This window comes from Pholis gunnellus (assembly GCF_910591455.1).
Source record: "Pholis gunnellus genome assembly, chromosome: 23".
Lineage (NCBI taxonomy): Eukaryota > Metazoa > Chordata > Actinopteri > Perciformes > Pholidae > Pholis > Pholis gunnellus.
Window position 1 is genome coordinate 13,558,626 of NC_136550.1, and position 17,443 is coordinate 13,576,068.

At 43.3% G+C, this 17,443-nt stretch overlaps 1 protein-coding gene across 1 annotated transcript; it reads left to right on the forward strand.

Annotated features, from left to right (window-relative positions):
- The first annotated feature begins 4,677 nt into the window (after window positions 1-4,677).
- On the forward strand, window positions 4,678-16,282 carry trappc14 (trafficking protein particle complex subunit 14). Its single transcript, XM_079185173.1, has 12 exons — window positions 4,678-5,319; window positions 6,616-6,699; window positions 6,908-7,040; window positions 7,319-7,405; window positions 7,503-7,623; window positions 8,107-8,254; window positions 9,551-9,612; window positions 9,828-10,000; window positions 12,566-12,708; window positions 12,808-12,986; window positions 13,100-13,264; window positions 13,898-16,282. Exons 1-12 carry the CDS (start codon window positions 4,879-4,881, stop codon window positions 13,899-13,901), a joined length of 1,740 nt encoding a protein of 579 aa, XP_079041299.1. The 5' UTR covers window positions 4,678-4,878; the 3' UTR covers window positions 13,902-16,282.
- Window positions 16,283-17,443: the final 1,161 nt, after the last annotated feature.

Sequence of the window (17,443 nt, forward strand, 5' to 3'; positions counted from 1 at the left end):
TTGAAATGTAATTCTTTTATTTGACATTTCAAAGTTGCTACTTTTACTTTGCATGTAGTGTTTAAAAAGTGACAGGGAAAGGGGAAGGCTTTTTGAACAATGTATGAAAGCGTTTGAGAACGTTGTGGGGAGAAGTGGCGACGGTTAGAACTGGCACGTCTCAGGTCAACTCAAGCCGGCGCGCAATTGTCTTTTTCCTACTATGGCCAAGGCATGACCCGCCCTACTCGGCCTCTGATTGGCTGACCATGATATTCTTAACCCTAACTCTAACCAATCTCACCGCTCATGCTGCTTAAACCTAAACAACCCAAACCAACTAAAGCCACCAGCACTAATCACCGTAATCGTAATTCGGCTGGCCGATGGTGCGGCTGCGACACAGCTCGTCAAGTCTTCAGTGGCAGGTCACCTGTTTCAACAGCCAATCAGCTCATAGCAAAGTCAGCTGGTCAAGTCAGTTACAAACTGTTAGCTGGCTGAAATGGAAATCAAGGTTTTGGACGGAGGAAAGAAGCGATCACCTCGTCAGTTTGAGGAGCAGGCGTGTCCGTTCCATCCGTCTTCGTCCACCATGACCTTTCTCTTTGCCGACACGTTTCACAGGCTTATTTATAACTGAGAACTTTATCTAGGCCAGGTGTCTAGATGTCCTTTTTTTCCTCTGAAAGCTAATTGAACAAAATGAACAAAAAGCATTGGAGAGCTACTCATAGACCAAGTTGTACATCGCCATTAGCAGACATGTCTTACTTTTACGGTCATTGTCACTTGTTTTTCATGTGGGCACATGGGTGGGATCAGTCTGGTCGCTTTGGTGTAAAACAGGCTGGTTTCACAACGTCAAAAGTGGTTGCAAGTTCCAGCCCGGCGTCTTCGGTCTGAACCGGGCGTGCAAAACCTTCAAGGAGGCTCTGAAGAGATTCCACATTCCTTAAAGCAAAGTGGATTACACGTTAGCATATAAGATCAAGTAAAGCTGCTGTTTCCGTGCGAGCGCTTTCTCAAGGTAATCAATACCAAACACTACTGAAAACATGTTCAGTGTGCGGTGGCAGCCGTTCTCCGGTACCTGCAGTCGCTAAGCTGGCTTTCAGGCGGTGCAGGAAACCCAAAGCGAGCACCTCTCTAGCTGCTGTGGGACTGGATGGCAGACTGTGGTCTGTGTATGAGCAGTCAGAGCACTTCAAAGCGAGTCGCCCGTCTGCTGCGGTTTTACACTTCCTGCTGTCAACACTGTCCTTCCTGTGACAATGATGACAGTCGTACCATTTGAAAATTAGATTTTGAGATTAATATTCTGCAAGTACAGAGGTCCGGCCCAGGAGTCCTGTTGCTGTGTGCCAGATCACAATATTCAGTATTGTTTCTTCATATTTTGGCACTCTTTATAGTGAGTTATTGCATTGGTGCTGATATCTGAAAATAATACTCACGCCCTGACCAATCAAAAGTGAGCATTCTCCGTGGCCGTCATACATAGATTTTGTTCAGGTACAGTCAGCTTGCAGTTTGTTGGCGCTCCAGTTGGACATTTGAGTGATTGATGCTAATCGTCCCAAACAGAGAGTGTTCCACAGAACGGCAGAGCGTGTGAATGGTGTCACCTTACAGCAGAGGGGGGAATTGGGTGCACTGCATTGTGTTGTCATGGCTGCCTCCTCTGTTTCCTCCCGTGAATAGGAGGTTTGTTGTTCAGCTTCCTTTGGACACTGAGGAAATAAAGAGCTCGCTAGGATCTCAAGTGAAAAGGGACGTACCTGTGTTTGTCTGTGTTCTCTCCGTCCAGGCTAACATTGGTTTTCATTTATTCCACTACAATAGGAAGCTCAACTTGCAGACAGTTTGCTTCAGTTATATAATCCATCATTACAGTGGCCTTTCTATGGAATATGGAGCCTCACACTGTGCATCACAGTGCTGCACGGCTGCCTCCCGCAACACCGTTTCTATCGCTAATAAAATGTGATGTGGGACAAACGACTCGGACCCAGTGAGGTCTCTTCTATTAAAGTCAATACAAACTGGGGCAAATCGAAAATGCTGCTGGTGTTTCTTCCTCTCTCACAGACTAAAGTGCTGATCAGCAGTGTTCAGTGCTGCCACCGGTGACAGGAAGCTGTATTACACCATTACCATCGAATTTAATGGAGGGAACCTCGCATTTGTAATATTTTTCCCCAACTCATAAATTGATGAGAATATTAGCTACCGTCTGATGAGTTTGTAGTTGAAACATTCTTCCCATTTTCAATTTTTTTTTTTTAAGAGCTTCTTATTGACGCCTATACCGAAATTCATATTTAAGAGGTAAAAAATAATTACTTAAAGGGAAAGTTCACCCGAAAAATCAAATCGGCCGTGGAAATATCTGCCTTCTCTCCAATATAACGGAACTAGATGGCACTCGGCCAAAAGAGGAAACAAATTACATTTGAAAAAGTCAACGCAAACATCACGACCCGGTTACTCAAGATAGCCCACAGTCCTTGTAGTGAACAGTCTTACGTAAGAATGATTTATTTTCTGCCGAACTACACCCGGCCACCGCATCTCCACGACAGAACAAAGCGATGCATCTGCACTCGATACTGCTAGCTTACCCACAGCTCGACCGAGGAGGACTGTGCCTGTAAACATAACATGAACATTAGATACTTGTGACTATTGCTCTTAACTGAGGGAGGGACATTTCTCTTCACCGTCTAGTAGGGGCCGCCACTGTTGAATGAACGCCGACGCACAGAACAGAAACACGACATGCTTTGTTTCACGCCTTAGGATGCAGTCGTATAACGGAGCAGGGCTTTAAAACGTCCTCCTGTATTTCATACTAATTGCCATTTTGTACATACTGTATTTATGAGGGTTAAGAGGTTAACTGATGAGAAGGGGAAGGTGTTTCCTGTCACGGTGTGATGTAATCTGTTACTGATGTTTATGCACACACTCCCCCATATGCCACTCACTAATTATGTTTGGCTCATAATTCCGTGTTATCATTTATTGATTTCACCCGATGGTTAGCTAATGTTTTACACAATGTAACTGTCCACATTTAGAATTTCAGCAGAGTGTAGTTAGAAATTAAAATTCCTCACACTGAACGTTAATTTGATTATTTCAGATGTGATTTATTTTTTCTCAAAACCACATTATCTAGTCCGTATTATGTGTATCGTCTCATGAATATAATATCGTTTAACTCTATATTTGAGGGATAAGGATCTCGAAATGATTTTCTCTTAATTGTTATTATGAATTGAGATGTTCTGAGAGTACAGCGTGTTTCCTGCTCACACATCACTACATACACACCCAGTTACACAAACAAGCTCTCTGCTGACAGGCCGCAGAAAGTCAAATGAAAACTGCTTGATGTTCATGCCTGTCTGGTCCACAAACAGTTAAGCTCTGTTTTTATTCTTCCAGGAGAAATGGGATTCTGTTTTTTTTACTGACATGGTACTGTGACTTATTTTCTTGCTGTTTCCTGGTATTAAAGTTGTCACATGTCAACACGTTGTATGTTACATTGAGTGTCGGAGTAAAAGGTCTCGTGTCAGTCTCAGACTGCAGAGGTCTGGTGCACAGTGGGATCCGTCTTCTATCACTTCATCTGAGCAGCTTGGGTTGGGTCATCGCTGACAGGAAACACTTCACTGATCTGATATTCTCTCAAGCTGTTACAGATTTCACTCGTCTGGACGGGGCAGCGGTTCATTCAGAAAGCAACGGTGTACTTCGGCTTGGAACTTACTTGAAAATGTTTTCTTTTTTTGGTTTTTATTTGGGGGTGAAACTTGTGCTAGATCACGCTCTTTTTTCTTTTCTTGTACTGAATAAAAGCAACATTTCTTTGACTCCAGTAACACATCTCCTTGATTTTGTCAGGGCCTACACATGTGACTTTATTCTTAAAAAATGTTTTTACCCTACTACACTGATGTTTATGAATGAACTTCAAATAGCTAGCGTGTTAAGATAAGCCAGATCGAGGGAGAGTGTGCAAGGCAGAGTGTAAAAGCACATCTCGATAGGCTTCATACCAAGCAACTTTAGACATATATTGACTGTTAAGAAAAACAAGCAGTTTAAAACAATATTTGAAATATGTCACTATGGTTGAAAACAATGTAGGGGCCGGCTAATGAAATTGTGTGTCCAAAATAACCCAACACATCCCCTGAAAATAGTTTTGCATCAGATACAAAAATAAGGAATTCAGAAATTTATCATATGTTGGGTTTTCTTTTTAATTGATCATAACATCGTGATCACAGGGTAAGGAATTACAATATAGCTGAATTTAGCCAGTTATACGTTATAATTACATATTTTGAATTCTGGACTTTTTTTTTAAGCATTGTAATATTACTACTTTTGCTCAAGAATAGAGTTCTAATTCCAACACTGGTAATATCCCAATGCCACTTTAAAGCCAAGTCTGACTGTACTTTTTATCTAATCGGTGTATTTTTGTTTATTAATGATTTAGTTGTGTTTTACATTCATTGTGCTTCTCTATCTGCACTGTGCTCAGTTCTTTTGTTGGTTAAAGTTGCGGCTCGGCTCTGCGTTCTGTCGTCTGGTGATTGATTAGTGTGGTCTGGAAAAAGATCTGTTTACGATTAGCCGCCCTGTTTGTTTGTATTGCTACGGAAGATCAACGGCGAAGATGGCTATCAATGACTTCGGGATTACTTTAATCCTGTTGTTTACGATAGTGAAAGTGTTGGACTGTTTTAGCTAGACGGTTTTATTTCAAACTGGCAAACGGTGTTTTTCATTATACATGAACAGACCGTGGCACTTCAGCCTCGCGCTGTTTACACCGCAGCAGATGGTAAACAGCATAGTTACGTTACAGTTGCAGTGATGGAATCACAATGCGAGTATTTCATGTATTTCCCTGCCGCTCCGATATCGAGTCTGTCAGACCCGGCGGACTACGCGACTCTTCCGCGGCGAAACCACGTCTACCTCGGGGAGGTCGTCCAGTTCCTGCTGGTCCTGCGGTCCCGGAACACGCCGGGGAGGAGCGATGACAGCTCCGGTATTTTACCTTGGAAGGAGCTCGCGGGCTCTCTATCCGCTCTGGCGAGTGCGTGCGTCGCCGAGAGCCGCGAGCAGAGACCCGGCGGCGAGTACCAGCCGGACCTCCAGAGCACCAGCAGCGAGGAGGAAGAGGAAGAGGAGTCCGGAGAGTCTGGAGGAGAAACACCAGAGAGCAGCCGGACTTTCACACAGTGCAGCCCGCATCTCATTCACAACAGCTCGGCCGGTGGTGGGCGACAGCCTGGGAGGGAACCGGTGAAGGTAAGACGGAAAATATTAGGTAAGGGTGCTCTTCACTGTATTTACCATCTAAAGTATGTATTAAAGGTGAACAACGACTTGTAAATGACTTGGAGGACATTTTGGATAACCTTTAAACTCACTGCCATCACCTCTCATTTTATTGACCTGCCTTCAGTGTAACAGGAAGTAACTTTATCTATTTTTTTGAGCTGAGGGGAAACCAACCCGCAGCCATTCATACACTTCCTATCTACACTGACCTTCATTCTTCTGTTTGATTTGAGCAGCCTCTGTTCAGCCTGATCTGTGCAGTGATGTTTGTGCTCCAGATGTGTCCAGACCAGTGCGGTCAGGTCTTCAGGGGCTTTAAACCAGCTCCAGTCTCCACCTTATGCTTTCCAGGCTGGAGACAGGGAGGAGACCTGCAGGGTGTGGAGACGACACAGAGGACACTGAAACTTTAGACTGTACCGGTCTGTAATTGGCTGGGTACAGAACCTCAAAATGTGTCTGTTGATCAGAGTATTTTCCAGAGGCGCTGGTTGCAAAACAAAGTGGTTGTATAGAAGTCTATGAGAAAATGACTCTAAGTCTCTCTTGATTTATTACCTCAGTAATCATTGTAAACATGAGTTTATGGTCTCAATCTCTAGTTTCAAGTCTTCTTCAATACAACATGATGTTCATTTAGTAAATTATGCTACATTTAGAGTCAAACAGACCATAATGCAGGGTATGCTTTAGGGTGGGGCTACTGTGATTGACAGATTGCTGCCGTTTCCAGCGCCGTATACGGCGTCCCTACGTCACTCCTCCGCATTCCAAATATGGTAACTTCCGTTCATTGGTTGTAAAATGCCAAGATGGCAATGGTTGCGTTTCAAGATGGCCAAATCAATGATCTCAAGGCTTCAAAACCGCTGTATTCAAACCAATGGGTGACATCACAATGATTACGTCCACTTGTTATATACAGTCTATGATATTGAGGTATTTGTTAAAAATATCGTGATATTTGATTTTTCGCCCAGCTTTAATTCATGTCAAACAATCTATGGTTGCAGTTTGTTTGGGGTATGTGAGGACTTGCTGCTTTTCTGTCTTTTCTGTCAAAATATCTAAACAAAAACATCTGGACTCTTCCATGACTCTGGAATGGGAATTGGACACTTCTTTTAGTCAACTTACAGACACGTTAAAGCCCTGTTAGACTTGTCAACGATCTGTTTGCTAATTTATTCCACATGTCGTCACCAAAACCAACTCTCTGTCTTTAATCTCTCAACATCGTGTCCTCTGCTTGTCCTCCTGCAGTCTGCTCTGGTGCTGGAGGACCAGGTTATCTTCAGTCTCACCGTCTCTTTGGACAAGCTGCCGGTCAACACACTGAAAACCAAGGTCAGACACGTCTGCATACAAACACAGGGATGGACCACATGTTTGTCAATGTTCCGTTTGTGGTAACTATTCCTCTGGTTGTCTCCGGTTGTGTTCGGCTGTCGGGGGTAAAGTTGCACTTCAGACCTGTTTGAAACCATCCACGTTGGAGTAACCTATCAGGAAGACAAAAATATCACCTAAACTCTCTGCCCCTCTGTGCTGTCAGATCGTAGTGACCGTGTGGAGGCAGGAGGAGGAGGAGAAGGTGGAGGTGAGGGAACACGGCTACCTGACTCTTCTGCAGCTCCGGAGCCCGATGCACACCTTCAGGAAGGACCTCAGCACCTTCAGGACGCAGGGTACACGTTCTCTGTTTCTCTCAACGGCAGACATGAGACACGGCGAGTGGCGGCGCCCGTGGTGTGACGAGTTGATTCAAGCCATGTGAAACACTTTTCAGATTTTTTTCACCGCAAATGTATGACTTTATAATAATAATAATATGTTTTTTCCTCATAGATTTGTGAGTTTTTACTAATAAATGTACCACTTTAATCTAAGAACTACCACGTTTTTAACACCTGTAGCGATGTGCTTGGTTTTAACCGCTGTGTCTGTGTCCTGTTTCTGTTCCCAGTCAGCACCATCCTGAATGTTCTTCCACCTCCTAGTGTCCAATGTCAGCACATGGCCGTCTCTGGGAAACACCTGACTGTCCTCAAAGGTAGACGATCATCACCCACACACACACACACAGATCTTAAAACATACATTCCTTGAGTTTTGCCAAAGTCTCTCCTCCCCCTCTTGTCTCTCCTCAGTGTTGAACTGCAGCTCTCAGGATGAGCTGTGTGTCAGAGATGTGAAGATCCTTCCTAACTATAACTCGTCCTACCTGCCCATGATGCCAGACGGCTCCGTTCTCGTAGTCGACAATGTCTGGTAAGCTCTTAATGTATACTCTCAGATAAAACCATCTGTCCATAAGCAGGGAGTTTGTCCTTATCCGAATGATAAGGAATCTAACAGCGCAATCTAAGGACTGAGGGTGAATGCTGTACAGATTGCTGAACAGGCCCCTTGAGGCAAATGTGTGATTTGTGATATTATTATATATATATCTAACTGTAAGCAAGGAATTTAGTTATTCATTTATTTGCGTCCTGGGGGGCTGGAGGGCAAATGACATTCCCATCAGCCTCAGCTGTGTTTAGAGCTAGTTAGCAAACACTAGCATGCTTACGTTAGCTCTGCAGTAGCCTCCTGTCACGCTAGATCAGAGCACCACAACACCCAGAATGAAGACGGACTTGTTTATTCAGAGTTGTTCCGCCCTACAGAATTCACCGTATTGTATGTGGTCAAATCAGGAAGTGTGTTTTGTATCCAAACAAATACTTCTTTCGTTTCCACTTCCCCCTAAAGCCACCAATCAGCCGAGGTCACCGTGGCGTCGTTCTATCGGATGGACCGCGAGTCGTCGCGCTTACCCAGCACGCTCAGCGCCCTGGAGGAGCACAACTTCCTGTTCCAGCTGCAGCTACAAGACAAAGCGGAGGAGGACTCCAGCGAGGTGAGAAGACAGCATGGAGGCCGCTTCCCTCAGTTAAACGATCACTTCACCCATAGGGCATTAATGGCGGGTTTGTTTTGTGTGTGTGTGACGGGTTTTGTCTTGATACATTTCAAACTGTCTCACGCTGACTGAACAAATGTAGAATATGGGCTCCTTTTTTTTGACCTGGCACAGCGGCCATAGCTTCCTAAGTTAAGCTGTTGCTCCCGGAGGTTTATACAGTGAAACAAAAAGCGGCGGTGCTCAGGATTAGTTAAGCATCATATAAGCTCTCGGTAGATTTGTGTTTTATTGCAAAATGCTGTGTCAAGTGGATTATTACAGGGAGGTTTCAGTTTTGATGCTCAAATGCAATAATATTTGCAGTATTCATTACTGCAAGCACGGAATTAAGTAAATTAAAAGAAGGCAACAGATTGTCTGCCTAATACTGAAAACAGAACAGAGTTTTTTATAATAAGTAATCTGCCTCTGGCAGTGTATTTGTTTTAGGTCGATGATATTTGGGGTGGTGTATTATTGTCTTTTGGCACTTCACAATGCTTCAAATTAATTTAAAGGTTGCTTCGACCAACTTCCCCCAAAGTAAATGAAATGAAATAAAAAGGCCCTTGCTTCTTCCTAGTCACCAATACAATAGAGGTCAATGGAATTTAGTTTGTAGCTCAGCATAAAAACAAAAAGAAGACATTTATAAAATTCCACAGCAACATTTCTTTCCAGAAACAGTGCACATGGTCTACAGGTTTCACTGGAACTACTTTCTACTCAGGGAATGATCTGTAGGGTGGTCTGTACCCAAACCCCCAAACTCATTTCACGAGGGCTGCTACCCTTCACAAATCCCAATTCATCCCCTATTTAGGACTATTACTCTGAACTGAGAGTTCAAAAGTAGTCAAACTAGAATGCCTTATTTATATATTTTAAGGATAACGGATTATTGTCAACAAATGAAAAGACCAAAACCAACAGTTCGTTAGTCTCTCTGTTGACAATTTCTGACTTTCATTTGTCAGCTCTTTAAAAACAGCAATGTATAGTTTCATTTAAAAAATACTCCGTCATTTCCAACAAAAGGCTGGTTATTGTTTTTCAATCCACATTTTGTGCTTTAGTATTTGTGTCAGCAGGACAGTGTATGTGGGAGTGTGTGTGATCATGTTGATGAATGAACATGTCACCCAGTGTGTCTTTGTTAGTTTTAGTTAATGATGTGTCCGAATACATTTATCGTATATTTATATATATATATATATATATATATATATGTATATGTGTGTGTGTCTGTAGGGTTTGGAAGTGCAGTTGGTGGCCGTGTTACAGTGGTACACTCCAACACTGCCTTTAACAAGGTAACTGCTCCGCATCTGTTCAACATTTGGAATGTAGGAGAATGGTCATTTGTAGACGTCTGAGCAGGAAATGTACATGTGGAAGTGATTCAAAACAAAATGCTATTAACAGTATTTGTTCCACCTGTGCTTTTCCTGCTGTGACCAGTCAAAATGTCTGCTGTGAAACACGTCTATTACAGGAAAATTAAAACAGCAGTTTGCTCTCCCTCCAGATACATCTCTAGTTGTTACTTGTTGCCCAGTATCCACTTGGACCGTCCTCTGCTGGTGATGACCGCTTCCTGTCCCCGCGCGGTCAGGCCTCTGGAGCACTTCTGGGTGAAATACACCCTGCTCAACAACTTGCAGGACTTCCTGGCCGTCCGTCTGGTCTGGAATTCGGATGGTGAGTAGCAGACTTTACCGCCCCACGGTCCCAGACAGCTTTTTTTAGTTTTACTGTCCAGAAACAATTCAGCTCATTACGTTTCTTCGGATTGAGTGATTTTTGTGTCACTGCCCGGCACAAAATGTGCGACGACATCACCAGAAAATATGATTGAGAGTCAAAAAATGACGCCATCATGTATTATGCTTTCAAAAAACAGGAGCTCTTATACATCCGCATTTGAGTGTGTTACGAAAAGGAGCAGTGCAGGACGCGGACAGGTTGCTGCTGGTAGCTATACTGCATGTTGGTGAGCTCATGAGAAGCAGCTGAGCTCAACGAGCCGATTGGGAACAGGTGAGCTCGATGAGAAGAGCCGGGAGACCACGCCCACGCCGGTACACAGACAAAATGCAGAGGGAGAGAGACGGATATTCAACCTTGGATTCATAATGATACATTTGTTGTTCCAAGTATTTTAATCTTTTGGTTTATAGCCACATACCTGCAAAACTGCCCTTCAGTCATAGCTGTTAGTGCTAATTAGCAAATATTAGCATGCTAACACTCTAAACTAAAGCCCCTTTCTGACTGAATTTATTCCTCTGGTGGAGATGGTGATTTTAACGTCCCGAGTGTCAATTTGAATTTTCAACCCCACCTCAGTGATAATTGCAGCCATTGTTGGCCGTATACTGAGCGACGTCTTTGTATTTTAAAGTGAATATTTCCCACAAGAAGTGCTGAGTGATTTATGTGTGAAAATGGAGGAAGCCAAAAATCTTATCCGATGACCAACATATGGCCATATTTGGGAACCAATACAGTGTCGGTAAAACTTTTTTATCTTAAGTCTAATCTTAGATCCTTCGCGTCAAAAGGAGTCAGCTGAGGTGGTTCGGGCATCTAATTAGGACGCCTCCCACTGGAGATTTTCCGGACACGTCCAACTGGGAGGAGACCCCGGGGAAGACCCAGAACACGCTGGAGGGATTATATCTCCCAGCTGGCCTGGGAACGCCTCGGGATCCCCCAGTATGAGCTGGAAAATGTTGCGGGCGAGAGGGAAGTCTGGGTCAGCCTGCTTGGTCTGCTGCCACCGCGACCCGACGCCGGATAAGCGGAGGAAAATGGATGGATGGATGGATATGTTGTTTCATACTTTGCAAAAGAAACCAAAAGTAGTAATCCAAATCAACAGAGATGATTGGCGATGCCTGACTTTAATCAAACCTGTACAGCCTCTTGAGTATAGTGATTCCTCTCTCGGTTCATCCCTTTAGTTGGGACTTGAGATAACCGTTTAATTCACAAATAGTGTAATAATCCAAGGCACGTGAGATCCATTATAACTGGGGAGCAGCACGCCGTCTGCATGGCCGGGTTGATGTCCAGATGTGCGATCTTCAGTGCAGTCAGCGTGGAAACATTTTGCAGCAGCCTGGGTGTGTCAGGGTGAAAGCAGCGATGATGAAATCCAACAGTACAGTGACGCACAGAAAGCTGCAGTGTTGGGTGGGCACTAGATCCATGTTTCGACCCATGACAGAGGAACTACCCAGACCCCTGGGCTTTTTGGTGCCCTAGGCGAGATTTGAAGCTGGTGCCCTTTGCAACACCGATCATTGTATTTTTTTTCTTCTTCTTCTTCTTGTGCAGACCTAATGGAAGGATGCCACCCCTAGCAAATCGGCTACACCACCTATACCTAGGGCTGGCTCTGCTAGACCCCCTCCTTTCTATAGAGAGGTGAAGCCACGTCCCTTCAGGTTTCCCCCATGGGACCTTAATTTCGAAAAGAAATATGTGCGGTAGTCAATGGTGAGAAACAAAGATTTTTTGTATCCCATATGAGTCACACGTAGGATTTATTTTTCAATTTAAAAGATAATTTTGCACGTAATGATAAAGTCCGTCATAGAGTTGTGGTATTTTTTAGTTTGTGTGGAACCGATCTCTCTTCTCACACAGTGTGAGTCACCAACGTGACTGTTACCGTAGCTTGCTAGCTAGTTAACTTAGCTATATCCATGCACAAATGTAACGTTTTCTTACCTGATGTGTTTTAACTCTTTTTATCACCCGGGATGCGAAAGAACGATCGAGACCCGTTGTTGGTGTGAGTACATCCCGGTATGAAACACAGGCATCGTAGCTTCTGAGAGCGACGTCATATTTGCTACTTTGGGTGTGTCGTCTTTCTAATTACGTATCTTATACTTCGGCAGTCTTACGACAAAACGCAACTTTCTTGATGTGCAACATTATCTTTTACATTAACAAACAATGCAATTCATTGCAAAATTCGAACGGGATCAAAAAGTTAATTATTTCTCGCCGTTGACGGACGTATATATTTTTTTCTGAAATAAGGTCCCATGGTGGTCCACAGGAAGGGGCGGGGCTTTTCCTCTCTATAGTGTGGCATGAACAGACTGCCAATGACTCAGCAAGTGTTCGTGAAAAGTACCAGAGCTTCCTTTGACTCATCCGGTTTCCTATCTTAATCTACTTCCACTTTCTTTCTCCCTCCTCTCCCCCACCAACCTGTTCCCTAACTCCATCCATCCATCTGTTCATCAGCTGACAGAGGAGGCCAGCAGCATCACAGGGCCCACCCGGCTGTGGTGTGCCAGTCTCCCCTCAACAACCTGGGACAGTGTAAAAAGGGCTCCACCCTCTCCTTCACCGTGGCCTTCCAGATCCTCAGGACTGGACTCTTTGAGGTACTGCGTGGTTCTTCCGATCAATTAAAACGGTAATCAGTTAAGTGACAAAAATAAACACAGTGACTCTCCTGTCTCGCCCATCCCCCGCCACCGTAGTTGAGCCAGCACATGAAACTGAAGCTCCAGTTTATGGCCTCGGTGTCCACTCCCCCCGTGGAGCCTCCATCGTCATCATCATCATCCGGCCCCGCAGCCAGAGAGCTGCTGGACAGACACGGCCTGGGCCGATCTCAGAGCTTCTCCCACCAGCAGCCGTCCAGGTCAAACCACGTCAGGTACTCAGGATGTCGGCCAGCCGTGTTTGTGTAAATGATGTTACAATACAAATGTTATACAGACATTTACAGACAGACCTACACTTTCCTATCTTAATATCCGCTGGCTCCAGGTCAGGTAGCGTGATGGTGCACCGAGCCGCCACCCCTCCCGTAGGACCTCGGATTGGCAGAGGCCTGCCCCCGCCCCCCGACCACACCCTCATCTCTCTGGACAAAATAGCCAAGAGAGAGTGCAAGGTGTTAGTGCTGGAACCAATCCAAGAGGCTCACGGCAGGTAAGAAAACAGCTTTAACGCTTTTAAATCGTATTATGAGCTCTCCGTTACAAATTTAAAATGACAGTGGTCTAGTCAAAGTATGGAGCAGTGCGCTGAAACTGGTTAAGCTTCTGTAAAACCAGGTTTCATCTTATTTAAGGATCTAGATTATATGTATGAAACCTTAATAAGTAGTATAGTACATACCTAAACGTGCTGCTACGGACCAAAACATTTCCATAAGAAATGGGATGGAGCTTAAAAACAATGCCAATCCAGAAACTTGAAACTTGTAACTTCAACTGTCTTGTAAACTAAGACGAGGCGATGGGACTAAGGTGTCCTATCGCCTCTAGCATTGAAACATTCCCAAAGATACACAGTCCTATATGCCATTGGTCAAATTTGTGTGACAATGAACAAGCAGTTCCCTCTTGCACATACATGTGTAGAACGCTCGGTTATGCTGGAAATAATTTGTGTGAAATGGGCTTTTGTTCATATTGGGACTGTTTAAAAGCCAACCAAGCAGCTGCAGGCGTCTGAATGAGTTAAACTTGCACCATGTTCGGACTCATGTCGATATGTTTCATAAACGCATATTGCTCGTGACTCCTGGACAGAAAACTGAAAACACCTGCTTCTCCTCAGATGACCTGGAGAGGAAGGCTTTGACTGAAGACGCACAGCGTTTGGTCCATCTGTTTACCGCCAGAGCCCGATCCTCTGCCTAAAGACGACAAGATGGTGGATGGAGAGATGGACGGACGAGCAGAGAGGTTCGGTGATTGGTCAGAGAGGAGGACGAGAGAGGAAGGTGATGGAGCGATGCTGCTGGCCACAACAATTCATTTCATTGGTTCATTATTTCAATTCTTGTTCTTGCACTTCCTTTAGCCTATTCCATTTTACTCAGTGGGTTATTTTCATAGCCTTCTTATGTCTTTGTGATTTTGTTGATATTTATAGTTAATTTTTATGTATCAGGAAACCCCAGGTTGCCTGCTTGTGCCAGGCCTGGGACCACAGCTAAAGCTGGGTGGATCCAGTAGTTTGTATTTTCTTTGTAACTGTCCAACATTTTGTGAAGTACGCTTCAGTTAGATTAGAGAAAACAGCTGACCTAGCTGTCTCTGAAAACACAGAAATCGTAACTGTCTCAAAGAAGAAAAGTGGGTACCGTTAGCATAGCAAACATAACAGCTAACGCTAATGCTAGCATGGTGAGCAAGGTTCATCCTTAATTCACATTAACTGTGATATTCATAGTGATACTAATTTAACACTTTTCAGAGCCGGAGGTTGCCCCTTTGCTTGTGACCCAGCCATTGTTGGTCAACATTTAGTTCCAACAATAACGGCTACAGCTATTCAATAAACAGGATACAACATGTCACGAAGACAGAGCTAGGCTAGCAGTTTCCCCCTTGCTTCCAGTGTTTGTGCTAAGCTAAGCTAAACATGTAACATACAGATGTAAAATGTATCTAGAGCTAATAAATCTGATTCTGGGTACGACGGCAAATGGGGAGTTCCCTCAATGTCGGACTGTTCCTTTAAATAAGATGAGACAGAAGTTTAATTCTGGTTGGTTTTGACAACAACCTCTTTATTCTCTGTTCAACACAAATCCTCTCAACAAGTACCAGCTTTTAGGTTTCATTGTCAATAATCTGTCAATCCGGAACAGTTCGGGCTTCTGCTTAATTTCTAGTGAGGGAAATGTGTTATTAATTACAATGAATATTAATAGCTTAAAGTTAACGTTAAACATTAAGTTAACGTTTGAGCGTGATCCAGTCCCATTTCGGTAGTCTTTACACTGGCTGATTTATTTTTAAATGTACTCGTCTTAATGATGTCTATTTATTGTTAATGTTCAGGTTTTCAATTTATGGTTTTGTCTTTTATTTGGTCCGACAACCCTTCACAGCGTTGTCCAGAATTCAAACCTGAACAATGTGGCGCGTATAATGAATATTGTGAGCCTCATCTCATGTCTGTGGTGGAAACAGGGTTGATCTGCTATGAGAGCTTATCGGATTAATGCTGCTTAGAGCCAGCGCTCTGTGTTTACATTCACGTTCTTTTACATTTCTGAAATCCACGTTCATAGCATTTCATTGAGGAGCCATTAAAGCTTTTAAATAAGACTGATGATTACAACAGAATGATTCATTTCTTAGGGTCTTTCCAGGATAGAACTATGTAAAATGTGTTTTTTGTTCTTTGAGTTTATTTATTTGTTCATTTCCAGATTCATTCCCTTGTGTGTTGAATCTCAATGACTGGAAAACTGACAGAAGAGTAAATATTCGTGTACTATTGGAAACTTGAATTGTTTGACTGTTGACAAATGTCCTACTTTGATTTCTCGTGGACCAAAGTGTTGGTGTGGGGGGGGTTGAGATGGCGGCGGCACCGGACAAAAGGTCAAGGGATCAATATACAGTCATAGGATCTTCTAAGAATTTTGAACCAAGCGCCCAAGAAGCAAATTTGACACAGCGGCCGAACGGTGGAATTACAACGTCCAGGTCATGTGATGCCATGTGGACCAAAAGTACGTTTTCCCATTGACTTATATTGGGAAAGAGACGTCTGTAACTCTGCGGATATTTTTGTAATTTAATTTTTTTTAGGTGAATGTCCGTATGGTGCCATCCCAGTGTTGAGGCAACAACACATTACAGACATATTTTGACCCCTGTATGTGTGTAGTGACACTGAACATCAAAATCTTGAATTGCTGGAATAAATGTGTGGAATTGTACAAGTGCGACTTGTTTTTGTACACTGGATTTGTAATAGCAGAATGAGTCGCCTTCTACGGAGTCTGGCTGAACACAGCTGCTGCTGTTCTTTGTCTGAATGTGCCTTTTATTCCGTTCCTCGGTGTGGAACCTCCTTTCAAACATTCGAGCCGTCAGGGAGTCGCACACAGTCGGTGTGTGAGGAAGCTCATTGTTGTGTAACATGTCTGGAGTCTCCCGGTTTTCTGCCCACTTTGATGGCAAATAAAGTGTTGCTGGATGATGTGTTGGTCTGTTTGATATTTATTAGTAAATTGTTGCTGATTCAAAGTCATTAGTTTCATAGTTTCACAAGTATGTCGGCTATTTGATGAGTCTGAGTGTATTACAAAACATCTTTCATCATCATTTTTACAAATAGTAACAGAACGGAATCATCTGGTACACATAACAGCCCAACAACAATAGAGTTTCAATCAGTGGTGAACGTATGTTTACTCAAGTATGTATTGAAGTACTTGAGTATTTGTATTTTCTGCTGCTCTATGCTTTCTCTACACTACATCTCAGAGATAGATATTGTGCTTTTTACTGAACTATATTTACTTGATAAATTCTGTTAATTTATAGTTTCATATTATTTATACAACAATGTATCGACACATAAATTAAGCTACCCAGCTGAATGTAAAGTAATTAAAATGTGTTCCACCTTTACCAGCTGCAACATTACAGTGATACTTATTGGATTATAATCATTAATAGATCAATATAATATCATTTACATTATAAAAACATGTACCATTCTGCACAATGAGTACTTTTACATTCAGTTCTTTAAGTGTATTTCGATATTTAGACTTTTATTTAAATCGGATTTTGAAATACAGTGATCCGCCTTAATGTCTCACAGTATGTGTTACCGGCCCTTTAACCCAGTGGTTCTCAACTAGTCTGGCTGCGGGACCCACCATCACCCCTTAATGGCAAGCTGCAACCCAAATCGAGGAACATTTTCAACTTCTCAAAATGTATTTAATGAAAAGATGGCGCAGTTTGAACCTGTGTGATGTCCTCACGTCTTGAAGTCGTCTTCGAAAGTACTCAACAGGTTTATCTTTGAGAGAAGGGTGTTTGGTTTCCAAATGCCGCTTCAGTTTTGACGGCTTCATGCGTTCTTGCGCCAGAATCTCGCTGCACAAAACACACTGAGGTTGTTGCCCTCTTTTGTCCTTAATGTAAGAAAAGCCATATCTCATGTAGTCGGTGTTGTACTTGCGTTTCGCTCTATTAGCACATGAAAACAAACTTTGTGGGTGTTCTTCTATGCTGTGAAATAGCAGGTGTCTATTAGCATTACAAGGCATTAACGCGAAATACTGTTAAGGAGTGTGAATAGACGGCACGCCGCTGCATAAAGAAATCCCCTTCAAAATAAAAGCAC